Source organism: Ovis aries, chromosome 5, assembly GCF_016772045.2.
Source record: "Ovis aries strain OAR_USU_Benz2616 breed Rambouillet chromosome 5, ARS-UI_Ramb_v3.0, whole genome shotgun sequence".
NCBI classification, from domain to species: Eukaryota; Metazoa; Chordata; class Mammalia; order Artiodactyla; family Bovidae; genus Ovis; species Ovis aries.
The window spans coordinates 15856661-15871673 of record NC_056058.1 but is presented as its reverse complement, the minus strand read 5'-3'; the positions used below and the strand labels follow the sequence as shown (position 1 = coordinate 15871673).

The 15013-nt window shown below is 57.4% G+C and overlaps 2 protein-coding genes across 4 annotated transcripts; one reads left to right on the top strand and one right to left on the bottom strand.

Moving 5' to 3' along the window:
• Positions 1-746: 746 nt before the first annotated feature.
• CRB3 (crumbs cell polarity complex component 3) lies at positions 747-6205 on the top strand. Its single transcript, XM_027969784.3, has 5 exons — positions 747-873; positions 1097-1278; positions 2192-2274; positions 2783-2926; positions 3265-6205. Exons 2-5 carry the CDS (start codon positions 1197-1199, stop codon positions 3334-3336), a joined length of 381 nt encoding a protein of 126 aa, XP_027825585.1. The 5' UTR covers positions 747-873; positions 1097-1196; the 3' UTR covers positions 3337-6205.
• DENND1C (DENN domain containing 1C) lies at positions 3786-13741 on the bottom strand. 3 transcript variants are annotated; one of them, XM_042250080.1, is made up of 23 exons: positions 13555-13741; positions 12445-12509; positions 12299-12342; positions 12097-12146; positions 11366-11485; positions 11216-11285; positions 10951-11031; positions 10790-10855; positions 10634-10687; positions 10411-10521; positions 9179-9279; positions 9030-9075; positions 8822-8923; positions 8607-8732; positions 7547-7651; positions 6691-6781; positions 6550-6590; positions 5993-6064; positions 5348-5392; positions 5170-5277; positions 4898-4977; positions 4548-4755; positions 3786-4437 (listed from the first exon to the last, which is right to left on the bottom strand). In XM_042250080.1, the coding sequence occupies exons 1-23, from the start codon at positions 13653-13655 to the stop codon at positions 3844-3846; spliced, it is 2481 nt and encodes an 826-aa protein (XP_042106014.1). In that variant the 5' UTR covers positions 13656-13741; the 3' UTR covers positions 3786-3843. The 3 variants fall into 3 exon arrangements, with proteins under 3 accessions (XP_042106014.1, XP_027825584.1, XP_042106015.1); XM_027969783.2 differs by lacking the exon at positions 13555-13741 and adding an exon at positions 13356-13471; XM_042250081.1 differs by lacking the exon at positions 12097-12146.
• Positions 13742-15013: the final 1272 nt, after the last annotated feature.

Here is a 15013-nt window from a genome sequence, read left to right as displayed (position 1 = left end):
GTATGTGTCTCAACAGGGATTCCTCCACCCAGGAATGCGTTACACAGCCTCCCCCACCACAGGTGTATTCCCTTTAAATATCAATCCATATGGGGCTTCTTCGTATAACTGGGTCCCCTACAGGCGCACTTCAGTACAGGTGTGTCTTGTGCAGGTGTTTCTAATGTCTTTCTACACGGCAATTCCTCCTGCAAGTCTTGTTCATTTCATAGGTGAGTCATGCAGATGCATTCCCAAAACAGATGTGCCCCGCGCCACAGTGCCTCAGCCAGGTGTTTAACATGCACGTGTGTTCTCTACAGCTGTTTTTCCCCCAGGCAGGCTTCCATTCAGCTATACTCCAAATAGATGTGTTTCAGGGCAGATGTGTCCCATCGGCGTTCTTACACTTCCGTGCAGATGTCTTCTTTACACGTTAGCTCTCATGCAGGTGTGTGCCACATAGGTGTGTTTTCCTTAGAGGCTCCCCATCCCGGTCTGCCCAAGACAGGAGTGCTTCACACACCGATGTTTCCATGCCCTGTGTGTTCCCACACCTGGACAATTCTACAGGTGTACCTGCAGTGCAGGTGAGAGGCCCCTTTTACACCTGCGCGCTTACACTTCTTTTTATGCCTTCGGATTGTAGGATTGGGTTCCCGTTACAGGTGCGTCCGCGGCGCGGCCCCGCCCCCTCTAGGCCCCTCCCTCTCATCTAGGCTCAGGTGCAGAAGCCGGAAGTGCGCTGCCCTCCCAGGTGAGTGACTAAACTTTCCGGGTCACGTGAGCGGGCGGAGCTGGAACAGTGCGACCCAGCCACTGACCGACGTACCGAGGGTTCGAGCGAAGGACCGGCATCCAGACTCAGAGCGAAGTCGAAGACGCCCGGATCAGGTAAGGAGGCAGGTCGTACGGCTGGGCCTGCCGCCCCCTCCCCCCTTCCCTCCTCTTCCTCTTTCCCTAGCCCAGGAACGCGCCGCCCAGAGTTAATCTTTAATCTCTGACCTCTGGTGGTGGGGCGGGGCGGGACTCGCGGGTGGCCGGCAAGGGTCGCCCCTCCCAGAGGCCAGTGCCTGGATCCGGCCCCCTCCCCCACGCCCTGGCCTTTCTCCTTCAGCTCCCAGGTGCGGGGTCGAAGGTACCCCCGGCCGGAGATGCGGTAGGAGCGGCCCCTGCGACAAGCCCCTTCCCTGTGCCACCAGCCTGTCACCCGGCCCATGGCGAGCCCGAGCCTGGAGCCGCTCCTGGCGCTCGGCCTGCCACTGCTGCTGGCCTGCTGGGGCCGGGTCGGCGGGCAAGGTAGGTACCGGTCAGGGGCGCTGGGGGTCTGGGCTATGAAGAGCTATGTCCCTGCAACACTGAGAGGTCAAGAACCCAGGAGCGGGCATGTGATGCCTTGGGAGACGGAGTCGACAGAGTCAGAGCTGGAGGGTTAGAATTTCTGTGTCCTTCCTTGGAAGGTTGGAGTTGGTCTAGGAGAATTCCTGAGTTGGGTGGAATTGTGAGCTGCTGGGAGAGGAGGCCTGGGGGCCGGAGTCTCAGTAAGGTTGAGAACTCTGGGAAATGCGAATCAGGAGGAAGCCTGCCTGGGGCTTTAGGCCCAGGTAGCGCAGACTGGCCTAAGGTGTGGACCCTGCCTTTCTGCCCTCTATTCTAGTTTCGGGTGCCTGGGGGGAGGTGTGTGAGTCAGACACTCCGGGGAAATACAGGATCCGCCCAGCTCCTTAAGGGCTGAGGGAGGGCCGGGGAGGTGGGTGGTAGGGGGTAAGGGTTGGGTTTCCGGACACTATCCATTATAATAGCCCCCAACTCAGTGCAAACTGCAAACTGCTGTTGGTTGATTACTCGCTGCTGGGCTAACCAGGGGTGGGGGTCCCCAGAGAAGCAAAATCAATGAGGCCATCCCCTTCATGGAGGGTACCCACAGAATGAAAGTCTCAGAAGGGCAGAGTTCTAGTGAGGGGAAATGCCCAAGGATGATGAAGATGTTTCCAGATGGGAAGGAATAGATGGGGGTTCATTTATCTTCTCTGGAGCTTCCCAGATGGCTCAGCAGGTAAAGAATCCACCTGCCATGGAGGAGCTGGGTTCGCTAGTATTCTTGCCTGAAAAATCCGGTGGACAGGAGCCTGACAGGCTATACAGTCCATGGGGTCGCAAAGAGTTGAACATGACTGAGCAACTTGGCATTGTCTTCTCTACCACTCCCCAGCACTTTCTACGACCTCTACATCTACAAGTGTGAACACCACCACTACGACCTCTGGCCCCAGCCCTGGTTCCAATGGAGCCCTGGTGAGTTGAGTGGGGAGGATGGTGTATAGGGGAGGAGGGCAGAAGGGATTTTATTGAAGAGTCCCTCAGGTAGCAGATGGGAGGGCCTAGACTTTCAGGGGTGACTATTGGGTTTGGTGGGGGGAGGCATTGGAGAACCCTATGGGAGAGATCAGAAGGCCAACTTGGCAAATGGGGAGACCAAGAATGCCTGGAAGGGAGTGAGCAAGAATACCCAGCCTGGCAAGGTCAGGAGCCCCCTGTGCCTCTCAGGCAGGGGGAAGGGGGAGCTAGAAGCTTAGGCGTGGCAGCACTTGGAAGGAGGACCCCAGACACAGCAGGTGGAAGAGCCCAGGAGCCCAGGTATGATAGATGGGGATCAGGAACCCTGGGGGAAGGAACCCAGTCACCCAAGGCAGCAGGTGTTAGGGAGAGCGGATTACCATCCCCAGAGGCTTCTCCGGGTCGGGGGGGTGGACAGGATGTCCAGATTCAGGGGTAACTCACACCCATCCCCCCTCCCACGCAGTCACAGGAGGCCGTCACCGCCATCATTGTGGTTTTCTCCCTCTTGGCTGCCCTGCTCCTGGCTGTGGGTCTGGCTGTGCTGGTGCGGAAGCTACGGGAGAAGAGGCAAACGGAGGGCACCTACCGGCCCAGCAGCGAGGAGCAGGTGGGTGCCCGAGCTCCACCGCCCCCCAACCTCAAGCTGCCGCCTGAGGAACGGCTCATCTGAAGGCTGGGGCTGGCCACAGCCACCACCACTGCTCAGGACTGCCCGGCACTTGCTCTCTCACAGCCACTGAGATACCAGCCTCTGATGGTTCCGGAGGACTTGGGGGGCTGCGGGGCACCTGCCGGGCGGGCTCTGCGAAGCATGCCGCCTCTGCTTGACTCTGCCTGCAGTTGGGGTGCCAGGGCTGGGGACCCACCTCCTCGCTTGCCGCACCATCGGTTATCTGTCCCGCTGCCGCACAGGCCCGACACTCCCCCCCTCTCCTTTCCTTTCAGTTCTCCCACGCAGCTGAGGCCCGGGCTCCCCAGGACTCCAAGGAGACGGTGCGGGGCTGCCTGCCCATCTAGGTCCCCTTCCTCTACCCATTACCCTTCCTGGTTGTGTGACCTTGGGGGAAGGCAGAGCCCTCTCTGGGCAATCAAACCCATCCAGTGCTTAACAATAGAAGGGAATAAGGTGCTTCTAAGACTGTGCCCTTGAGGGCAGGGGACACTGAGGCTGCTCACTTTACACATATATCTATATAGTGGGTGGTGAGATATTATAAGACCTTCCTGTGGGCTGGTAGGAGTAGGAATTAGCCTAGATGAAGGAGACTCCTACAGGGCACATAGGCTGTTGGGAGAGGAATTCTAAGTTCTTGAGGGCCCTAGGGGCTGGGAGGGCTTCCTGGAAGGGAGGGGCTTTTAGCTGCACCTCAGAGCCAGCCTGAGGTTGCCACAGGAGGGAGGTGGTGAGTGGTGTGGGTTCCTGAGCACAAGAGGGCTCCCAGATAAACTCAACAGGAAAATCCAGCTTTGGGCTCTTGAAGCTTTATTAACAAGGGGCCAGAGTCTCTCCCAGATCCTTGGTCCTTAACCTTCAAAACACTTTTTAAGCTCAGCGACTCTGGGCCCACTCCTGGCCTGGGGCTCCTGCCAGTTGCTTGCAGGTGAAGCTGAGGACCTGGGGGCTTCTGGCTCCTCGAGGGGCTGGAGGTGAACTGCGGGCAGGCCCTCTGAAGGCAGGGCTCCGGGGTTCTCTGAGGAACCCAGATCCGAGAAAGAATCAAGGGCTTGGGATGTCCAGGTAACACCCAAGTTGGGCTCAGGTCGGGGGCTTTCTGGAGGGCTGGGCTGGCTGGGTGCTGCCAAGAGCTGGGAGCAGGGCTCCTCCTGGGCTGTGGGATCTTCAGTTGCTTCATGGGGAGGGGAGAAGCAGAGAGGCTGGGGCTCGGTGGGAGAGGATCCAGGGTCCCCTTTGCTGCTGGGGCCTGCAGAAGCTGTCAAAGACTGGGACGGAGACTCGATTTCTGGGCTGGCCTCTGAAGGCAGTTGGCAAGTGGGGTGCTTCCCGGAGCTTGTGGCATCCGAAGGCTGAGGGGTGTGCAGAGGCAGCAGGGACAGGGGCTGGGGCTCTGGAGGTTTGTCGTCATCTGCTTGCCAACTCGATCTTCCGTGTATGTCAGGCTGGGTGGGGGTGGGAGATGGCAGATTGCTGGCCTTTGGATGAAGCAGGCGCTGGCAGGTTGGATGGACAAATGGGGAGGGACTGGGGGGCCAGGGAGTGGGGCTCTCACCAGGCTGAGGCAGCTGTCCAAGTCCTCTCTGTGGCAGCAGTCTAAACTCTGGCTGGGCCGCAGGCTACCAGTCCGCGTGGCTCTCGTGCTCAGGCTATCCAATATCTCACTTAGCAAATCCAGTTCTTCTCCAGACCCCAGGAAGCTGCCATCCAGCGCTTCCTCTGCCCACGGGTCCTGAGCATTCTCTGGGCTCCGGGAGGGTGTCCTGGGTAAGGATGGGCAGCCTCAGGTTTCTGCCCCAGACCAGCTGCCCTAAGTGTCTGGAGTCTGGGGACCCACTTTCCCATCAGTCCTGGCCCCCACTTCTAACACTACCCTCCCTCCAATCCCCTGCCTTGGAGTCTTACCTCTCTTCCAGGGACTCAGAGGGCTTCTCTTCCAGCCTGAGTCTCCTGCTGGGGCGACTCCTAGGGCGAAGGGGCCGGTTCTGCAAAGGACACATTTGGGGCCTGGGGGCAGGGCCTCAGGAGCTACAGAATCAGGGGGCTCTGTGAATGGGGGATGGTGTGGGCATCCCATTTGGGGGTAGTTGAGATGTCTGATTGGAGGCAGAGAAGGAGAGAAGGACTTGGTGATAATTCCAGGTATGTGCATTGGCACTAAGTGGGAGGGGGCTTACCTGTCCAAAGTGCTGGGTGATAGGCAGGCGCTGCTGCAGACGATCTGAGCGGCTGGTGAGGGAAGGGGCCCTCAAGGAGCCCCCCCTCTGCAGGCCAGAGTCCCCTTCCTAGGAAGAGGGTGGGTAAGCCAGGAACTGCTTCCCCCCATTGTCCCCTGGCATTGGCCACTGACTTTACCTTGTACATAAGAAGACTCTGCACACCCTTCAAGCCGCTCTTTGCCTATGGAGGAACCGAAAGAGTGATTTGACATGGGTATTTGAGAACCAGGCCCTCCACCCCGGAGGACAGATTCATCTTGCCATCTGCTCACGGGTGACTCAAAATCCATTCAGAATCCCCCTGTACCAGCTAAGGAGTCAATACAAACACGCCTCTTTGACTAATATAAAAGGAATATTCCTCGAGGAGATAACCCCCAAATGAAACAGGGAGTGGCAAAGCTGGAACGCTGTAAAAAATCAGTGTTCAAAAGCAGAGCAAAGAATAAAAATCCAACAGACGGTTCCGAGCTGCGGGAGCCGGTCCCAGGAAACTTTTGGATTTGGGAGAAAAACAAAACACTAAGCGTGCAAGCAGGAATGTTAGTGTCTCAGAAGGAATACCCCGAGACGTTTGCCAAAGAATCCTGGTGATCATTTTTAAATAGGAAAGACGTGATCTGACAAACGGGAAAGAACACAGTCAGTGGAAAATAAAAGGAGGAAACATTGCAACTGGTTTAACTGCTGGTTCAGTTTGATAAACTGTCCTCTAAACAGAAGGTTAAAACATCCTCTGGCTTGGTCACCCTGGTAACTGGTCTGTCCACCCCAGCCTCACCGAGCGGTACATGTTCCTGACAGCTGGTTGGGTCTTGGCCTTGACGGAGTGCAGAAGGGCACCACCACCTTTCTGTGGAGAGAAAGCCAAGGCAGAGAGGCATAGGCATATCCCAGACCCCACCTGCCCACCTGGGTTGTGTGTTGCTGGAAAAACCCTTCTCCCTCTCTGAATTTTCTTTTTTATTAAATTAAAAAACTGAGTTATAATTTACATACCATACAAGTCACTTGCCTTACTTGCACAACTCAATGACTTTTGGTAGGTTTCCAGTAGTTGCATAACCATCACCATAGGCATAGAGGTTTTCTGTTTGTTGTGTGTTTTTTGTGTGTGTGTGTGTGTGTGTGTGGTATGTGGGATTTTAGTTCTCTGACCAGGGATCAAACTCCCCTGCCCTCTGCATTGGAAGCGCAGAGTCCTAACTGCTGGACTGCCAGGAAAGTCCCTCTCCCTGAGTCTTGATTTTTTTTCACCTCTTTCTATACATGGGAATAGTGAGGATGGCTATGGGTTTAATTTAATCCTGTGATAAACACTAAAAGTGGTATTACTACCTTCAGGTTGTCTGCCCAAAGCTGGTAGGATCGGAGTGTCCCTGCAGAGAAGAGAGCAGAGAGCATAGCATCTTCAGGGTGGGTGGGCTTGGGTGGGGGTGCTGGTGAGGTGGGGCCTCTGAGGCCAGGTGCAGAGCTTACCTGAGGAGGCCCCACTACAAGTGAGCTCCTGCTCAAAGAGGTCTGAGAAGCCTTCACCCGTGTTTAGCTTCTCCAGTCGGCCTTCGATGAACTGGGCGTGTGGGAGAAACAGGAAATCAGGGTGCCCCAAACATTAGAATGCGAGGTCTAGGGATCTACTCCCAACAAGACATGAAGACATCCTTGGCCCCACCCTTCCCCAACATGAGGCCCCAGGAGTCTGGAGCCCAGCTCAGCAAGTCAGAGGTCCGCCCCTCTCCACCCCAAGTCAGGATCTGTCTTCAGGGACCAGACTCTCGCTCACAGGGTCGGAGAAGTAAGACTGCCACTCCACACATGCCTGCCTCCTCTCAATGACCCTGGGAAGAGGTCGACTCCACCTCCAGGGACCCTAGAAGCCAGTTCACCCTGAAGGACACTGAAGTTCATCCAACTTTCTTCCCAGAACCCAAAAGTCCGGTTCCCCCTCCCCCTCCCCCCATCCCTGGGGTCCAAAAGGCCGGCCTGCCTCCCCTCCCCGCAAAGGGAGTCTGACATGAACCTCCATCCTCGATCCAGGAGGCCCCCGCGTTAGGACTCAATAATTTGGTTCCAGCCCAATCTCCTCAGGGACCTAGAAGTAAAGCTTATCCCTAGGAACTCAGGTCAGGGGCTTCCATTTTCAGAGACCCAAGGATTCATGTCTCTCCCACCCCGGAGACCCTGGAGTGGGGGATCCGGCAGGGCCAACTCTCGCCCCGCCCAGTGAACCCAGGCGTCCATCCCTCCAGCCCCGGCTCCGCCCTCTGGTGTGCGCGCATCAGCGCCCCAACCCCGCCCCTTCGGCCTCAGCCCCGCCCCCAAGGCTCTGGCCCACCTGTTTGAACAGCTGCAGGTGCACAGCCCGCCGGTGGAAGGCCTGCAGCGGCGCCCCGGGTTTCTGGGCCAAGAAGGCTTCTTCACTGAAGGTGACAGGCTGGCCCTGGAAGAAGGACTCGAATTCTAAGCTCCTCGCGGCTCTCTTGGATCCCTTATTCTGCCTTCCTTATTCTACTGTCCATCTGTGTAGCGAACATTGATGGAGTGCCTCTGTGTGCTTGAACTCCAGCAGGACTTCATGGGCAGCAGGGAGGACCTGGGCTTTTACCCGGAGCGGGGTGGCAGATGGGACCTGACTCATACTCCTAAGTGACCTCTGGCGGTTGCGAGGAGGTCAGACTATGGAGCGCGGGGGTGAGAACCCGGAGAGGGGATGAGAGCGCTGATTCAGGCAACAAACAAACAAGGGAGGCCAGAATGGAGCGGAGACAGAGGAGGAGGAGAAATGGACAGTTTCCAGCAGAGCTGACTAGAGCATCAGATTCTCAAATGATCGAATTCTCCGACAACCTTTTTATAGAACAGTTGTGAGAAACTGGGGGTAGGGGTGGGGAGGGTGTCAGGGTTGAAAGTCAGCAGATCAAAGCCCTGGCTTCAACACCCACCTGCTGTGGGTTTTCTCCAAGTCTTGGTTTTTTCATATGTAAACTGGGACCATAATAGTATCCCTCTCATTGTATTGTTATGAGCATTGAGATAATAACAGCAACTGTAAACCTAGCGTTTATCTATTGCAATGTGCCAAGCACTGTCCGAGCATTTCAGACACATATGACCTTTTTGGGTGGGTACTGTTGTGGTCCGATTTTACAGACGAGCAAACAGAAGCACTAGAGAAGGAAATGGCAACCCACTCCAGTATTCTTGCCTGGAGAATCCCATGGACAGAGGAGCCTGGAGGGCTATTGTCCATGGGGTTGCAAAGAGTCGGACACGACTGAAGCGACTTAGCACGCAAACGGAAGCTCAAAGCAAGCACTCCATTACAAACTGGGTATTATTATTCCGAATCCTGCAGGCACCCACGGGGCTGCTCCCTTCTCGTTCCTGCTACTTACCGGGCTGCAGACGAGCGCATCGCGGTACCCTCCGAAGAGCAGGGCCTGAGCTTTGAGGAAGAGACGGGACACCCCTTCCCCAGGGGCCAGCGCGACCTTCCTTAGCCGCAGCCTCAGTAGAGACACCTGGGGGACAAGCGGGCAGCGCTGAGCGGGCCGGCGCTGAGCCTCGCCTACCGGATAAGGCAGGAGGCTGGGGAGCGGGCGACACTGACCACGTCTGGGGGCAGCGCCTGCACGTCGTCGAACGGTGTCTCCAAGGTATTGGAGTCCACGTTCATCATCACGACATCCTCCAGGGCTTTCTCCCGCACTCTCTGCATTGGGGAGTCGGAGGGGGTGGCCGCTAAGGGCCCGAGTATCTCGGGCGGGGGAGGGTACACACTCCGCCCGCCCGTGCCATCCAGGCCAGCACCCGCTTACCTCAGCGAGACTGGCGTGCACTCCGATGAGGTAGGGCATAGGCGCGCTGCGGACGACCGAGGGGGCCCGGTCATGCAGGCGCCGCCCCCGGGTCCCCAGGACCCCAGGCTTCTTCCCAAAGCCCTCCCTCCCCAGGCCCCGCCCCTCACCAGCAGTAGTCCAGTAAATGCGGCGGCAGCGTGGGGATCAGCACGTGCTCCCAGCGCATGGGATACAGGAGAGCACAGGACGCGTGGACACAGGAGGTCAGCTGGGGACGGGTGGAGGGGACCTTGGAGTCAGAGCCTGGACTCCCAGCTTCAAGGATTCCTCTCTGGGACGGTGGCTCCCCCGACTTCATTTCTCATGTCCTCCGTCTCCTGTCCCCCTCCACCCCCTTCCTCAGCGAATACTGGGTAAGAAGTGAAAACTCAAACACTTTCACGTGAAGGCCAATAATTCTGCAAATTACACTGCTGGGGGCTGGTGGTGCCAGGACTCGGCACGTGCTAGTCTCTTCCTCTCTAGGGGGAGAAGCCAATATTCAACTCTCCGGATCACTCTCTTTAGAGGTAGGACAGCGACCCAGCCCACCAACCCCATCCGGAAAGAGGCAGAACTAGGATTGAGCCGGACCTGGTCCCGCCTCTAGAGGTGGAGCAACGGTTAGCCTCATTGACCCCACCCCTAAAGAGGTGGAGCTAGAATTCAGTCCCTCCCTGGTCCCACCTCTAGGGGTGGAGCAAAGGTTCAGCCCCATTGACCTCACCCCTAAAGAAGTGGAGCTCGAATTCAGTCCCTTCCTAGTCCCGCCCCTAGGGGTGGGGCCAGCATGCAGCCTCCATTTCCCCCGTCTTTCCTCCTGGTGGTAGGGGCGGATGCCTGGCAAATCCCATGGGAAGAGGAGCCTGGTAGGCTGCAGTCCGTGGGGTCACTAGGAGTCGGACACGACTGAGCGACTTCACTTTCCCTTTTCACTTTCATGCATTGGAGAGGGAAATGGCAACCCACTCCAGTGTTCTTGCCTGGAGAATCCCAGGGACGGGGGAGCCTGGTGGGCTGCCGTCTCTGGGTTCGCACAGAGTCAGACACGACTGAAGCGACTTAGCAGCAGCAGCAGCGCTCACCCTTCGTGGGGTGGAGCTAGTCTTGTTCCGGCCCGTAGTGGGTGGAGCCTGGACTCAGCGCACCAAAGCCAGACTACACAGCATCCCCCTCGGATTTCCCCCAAGAAGGTGGAACCAGGGTTCAACGCAACCATGACCTTCAAAGGCGCAGAGCCAGGACTTTGTCCTCTGGTCTCTCCTAGTGGGGTTAGAGCTAGGAATCCGCCCCGGTTGTCCCGCCTCTAGAGGCTAAGCGAAGCCTCTGTCCCTCCCTGGCCCTGCGACCCCCGCCTCACTGTGCTCAGTTTGCTGGACGTGAGCAGCACCCTTCGCTCTGCCAGGAGGGCGGCGAACAGTCCCAGGATGTTCTCGTCGGTCACCGCCACCACCAGCTCCGTTAGGTTCCTCTGAAGAACAGAGAGAGACGCTGGACACAAGGGACCATAGGATCTCACAGCCCCCTCCTGGTTTCTGGACCTCTACCCTCCCCCAGACCTCCCTCCCGGGGTCTCCACTCACGTTCTCAGGAATGGATGGCAGGCGGCCAGAGTCGGGAGCCACGAAGCAGGAAAGCTGGCGGGGGATTGGGGGGATGGGGGGAGGGAGAGGACCGATCAGTCAGTGGATTGTCGTCACGTGGATCCCAACCTTCCAGGGTTCCCCATCTCTGCTCACCGACGTGTTCTTCCCAGGGACAGGGGACTGCAGGCCTTGTGCACTGGCAATCCTCACTCCACTGCCCTGGGGGAGAGATGTACGGCGTACTCCTCAGGGCCTGGGTGCAGCCTCTCCTGCCACCGGTGGTCCGCCACCGCCCAGGGGTGAGGAGTACTCACCAGGTCCAGACCTACTGAAGCCTGGGTCCCAGGAAGGGGCTGCTGCAGCAGATTTAGAAGAAGTTCGTCCACCTCTGAGACCTGGGTGGGGGTTGGATATCTGAGCCACGACGTGGGTTGGGGACTCTGAGGGTCTTGACTCAGGCTGGGTGGTCTGGGAGGAGTCAAGGGGCCCAGGTCAGGCCTGGGAGGCTGAGGGCTTGGGTGGTGGGGGGTGGGGCGCGGCTGGGACTCCTGCAGAAATGACAGGGAGGGTTGGTCTCACTTGGTCTTGAGCCAGGAGGTCCCCCACTGTGTTCAGCAGCTTGTAGAATACCTCAAACCAAGGCAGGTGGCTGCGGAGAGTGGACACAGTTTCCATGGAGTGCCCCTGGGCAGAGGCCCCAACCCCCACCCCAGACCCCGTCTCCCACACCTGAGGATGCAGAGACAGCTGAGAGCACCAGCCCGCAGGCGGCAGAAACCAAACCTGCGGGTGCCGGTCAGATCCGTGAGCGCGAAAGTGAAATGCTGTACGGCGGTGCTGGGGGGCTCCCTGGGGGCAGGAAAGGCTCTCAGAGACCTGGGCATCCCACCCGTGTGAACGCCTCTCCCCTCCACGCCCGTCAGTGCTCCTCATACTGTGTCCATCAGTCTGGGGCCCTGGGCACATAGGTCCCTAGTTGAAGGGCCCCTGGTTCTCTGAGTCCCTGGGTCCCTCTGTCCCTGATTCTCTGAGTCCCTGGATCCCTCAAGTTCCTGGTTCTCTGAGTCCCTGGATCCCAAAGCCTCTGAATCTCCAAGCCTCTGGGTCCCTGAGCCCCTGGGTCCCTCAGTCCCTGGAGCCCCTCAGTCCTTAGATCCCTAAGGCCCTGGGTCCCTGAGCTCCTGGGTCCCTGAATCTCTGAGCCCATGGTTCCCTGAGTCCCTGGGTCCCTGGGCCCCTGAATCCCTGGGCCTTTGGAACCCTGAGTCCCTGGGTAAATGAGTCCCTTTGTGTATAGGTCACTATTTGTCAGATTCCCTGGGTGTCTGAGTCCCTAGGCCCCTGAATCTCAGATCCCTGGGCATAGGAGCTCCGCTGTCTGAGTCTCTGGGTGTTTGAGTACTGAGGGTCCATGAGAGGTCTGGATCCCTGCGTCCTCGGGTGTCTGCTTCCTTCCATACCTTTCCACATCAAAAGGGAAGCAGAATTTAGGCACCATCTGCATAGACTCCTGGGGATGGAGAGAAGCATACACTGCTTGGCCACTCAGGTTGGGCCCCCCCACAGAGCTCCCGGGGGTGGTCCGTGGTCCGAGACATTGGGTCCCCTCCCCCAGGGGAACAGGCCCTGGCCCCGGGGGAAGAAAGGAGCCAGCCTGCATACCTGGTCCTGGAAGTCTGGGGGGAACTGCCGCAGGATGGGGGGATCTGCACGGAAAATGAGCCACTAAGTTCAGGGTCCCAGGCCCACCCTCATCTCCTCCCCCCCCCCCCCCCCCCCCCCCCCCCCAGCGATGGCCCCTGACTCACCTTCCTGCAGGGAGGCAGGGTAGGCTGCTTCGAAGAACCAGTCGAACAGGGCAGGGGGATCCCCTCTGTGGGACAGAAAAGGGTTTATTGGGTCCAGGGACTTGCTTCTGTGTGTGTCTGCACACGTGTGTGATTATGTGTGTGTGTGTGTATGTGTGTGTGTTCACGATTCTATACAGTGTCTGACTGAAAAAATCAGACTCTCCAGGTAAGACTGTGTGTGTAGCCGAGCTAGTACACCCCCCTTTTCTTGGATAGCCAGTCGGGTCACTGGGTATATGTGCGAGGCCCTGCCCCAAGACTTCATTGGGCCCTGGCGACTGACCCCAGGTTTCCTATCCAAGGAAAGAGGGCAGTGTGCCCTGATCCTCCTGGAAAGGCTGTAATCTCTGCCTTCCTCCCCTGGCCGTCTCCCTCCACCCACTGTGCAGAGGCTTCGGGGACTGGGCTCAGAGAGAGAGAGACAGAGAGAAAGGATGGAGAGGGAGTGCAGACACACTGCCCCAGACATGGGGACCTCCTCACGCTGAGCTTCATCCTCACACTGACATAAATCCCACACAATCAATCACACACACATGGACACACAGAGTCCCCCTTCCCCCACTGCTGACCCCGGAAGCCAGACTCCCCATCACTGAGATGTATCAAAAGGCACACGCTCAGAGCAACAAACTTAATCATAGAGAGGGAAAGGGAGAGAGAGACTGGGGAAAGTCCCAGAGTGGCCTGAGTGTGCCTGAGAGCAGAGTCCATACTGTAGGCCAGCTGAGTCCTGCTCTGATTCCAGCCACCTGCCCCTGTGCCTCACGGTCCCTCCCTGGCCTGCCCCAGCCTTGCTCCCCTCAGCCCCAGCCCAGGCCTGATCTGGGAATCTTGGTCCAGAGGATGGGAGAGGGGGCAGCTCTTACTCGGCTGTGGATCCCATGGTCCCTGAAGGGCTGGCCCAGCAGGACCCTTTCCCCAGGGGTCCTGGGGGCCCGTGCTTTCTCAGGGCTGGGCCCTGAGCCGTCTCAGCTTCCTGTGTGGCTGAGAGAGGAAGTTTAACGGCTGACGTCCCCAGAGGAAGGCTCCTGCCCCCACCCGCTGTGAGAGACCCAGGCGTCTTGCCTTCTAGCCTTCCGCAGGATGGGTGGGCAAGAGGTCTGCAGGCTGAGAGGCCAGATCCGCCCCCCAGGTCTGCCAGGCTGGGCATGTGTGGACCCCACCATTACACCCAAGCCTTCCCTTCTGTGCAGCAGCTCAGGACTCACGGTTGGCCTAAAATGCTTCCTCTTCCCTTAACTCTTTTCCCTTTGGTCCATCCGCACTGGCCATTCCTCATGGGACCACCAGAGGGAGCCAGGATTGGAGAGTGGACACGGGTGGGGGGGGTACCAGGAAGGTGGATGGACAGCAGACAGAACACAGGCAGCACACAATGGCCAGGAAGTGACCAGCACACACAGGCCAGAACAGTCACAGACCACAGACAGACACAGGGAGATAGCCAGTTGTAAAGGCAGCACATAGTCACAGACACGAAGTGACAAGTTACAGAGGGACAACACATACATAAAGAAGTCCTTGTCCATCCAGATGACAGGTGCAGGGGGATAACACACAGGCTGCAGCCAGCAAACAGTTCCAGACAGAGACAACAGACACACACACAGTGACCACAGTTGTCAATACAAATGGAATATCAGAGAAACAGAGGCAGACAAGAGACCAAAATGCAGAGGGCACAGATGTAGAGCAGAAACAAAGGGACAGACACAATCAGGGCTCAACCTCAAGTCAGATTCATAGCCGGACATAGTCATACACACACGCAGATACGCAGCAGTGTTGTGTGTCACAGACACACAGTGTCAGAGACACACCCAAGCAGTGTTGCAGACTCAGAAACAGACAGACACCTGGGTGGACAGATGTCATGTTGAAAAACAGAGATCTGCAGACACACTTGAAAGCACCAAGGCAGGAGACATTTATGGTCATGCACATACATGCAAAATCCCACAGACAGGGACTTCCCTGGTGATCCAGTGGCTAAGAGTCCACCCTCCCAAATGCAGAAGGCTTGGGTTCAATCCCTGGTCAAGGAACTAGATCCCACATACCACAACTAAGAGTTTGCATGCCACAATTAAGACCCAGTGCAGCCAAATGAAATGAATAAATATTTTTAAAAAAATTCCACAAAGCCAAAATGCTGCAGAGTTTTCAAGACTCTTCGGCTCCCTGTAAGATACTGAGAATGTCTGTGTGGACAGAGGCGTGCATTTCCACAAGCCCACATGTGACCTGGTATGGCCTGGGGTATCTGGGGTTGAACACGGTGTCCGTGTACTTGTAGAATTTGTGTCTGCTCCATCAGGCTGTGTGAGAATGTGGATGACTGGGGATTTTCCTTCTGTGCCTGTCCACATGACTGTGGGTACAAGGGTATTTCCACTCTGGGTGGTGGGGGTAAGTTACTGCATAAGCGTATGAACACACACACAGATATATACATACAGACACAGCCCTCCAAGGCCTCCAGCCAAGATGCACATGGATGAGGCTGATCACATCTTGGTCCCCC

Bases quoted from the DNA above. Each gene is read 5' to 3' on its own strand.
- CRB3 (XM_027969784.3), top strand. From the start codon at position 1,197: ATGGCGAGCCCGAGCCTGGAGCCGCTCCTGGCGCTCGGCCTGCCACTG. The intron at 2,275-2,782 runs GTGAGTTGAGTG...CCTCCCACGCAG, and splicing joins CTGGTTCCAATGGAGCCCTG to TCACAGGAGGCCGTCACCGC. The intron at 2,927-3,264 runs GTGGGTGCCCGA...CTTTCCTTTCAG, and splicing joins GGCCCAGCAGCGAGGAGCAG to TTCTCCCACGCAGCTGAGGC.
- DENND1C (XM_042250080.1), bottom strand. From the start codon at position 13,655: ATGGTGGGGTCCACACATGCCCAGCCTGGCAGACCTGGGGGGCGGATC. The intron at 10,688-10,789 runs GTGAGCAGAGAT...ATCCCCCGCCAG, and splicing joins TCCCTGGGAAGAACACGTCG to CTTTCCTGCTTCGTGGCTCC. The intron at 8,733-8,821 runs GTCAGTGTCGCC...CTTGTCCCCCAG, and splicing joins AGGCGCTGCCCCCAGACGTG to GTGTCTCTACTGAGGCTGCG.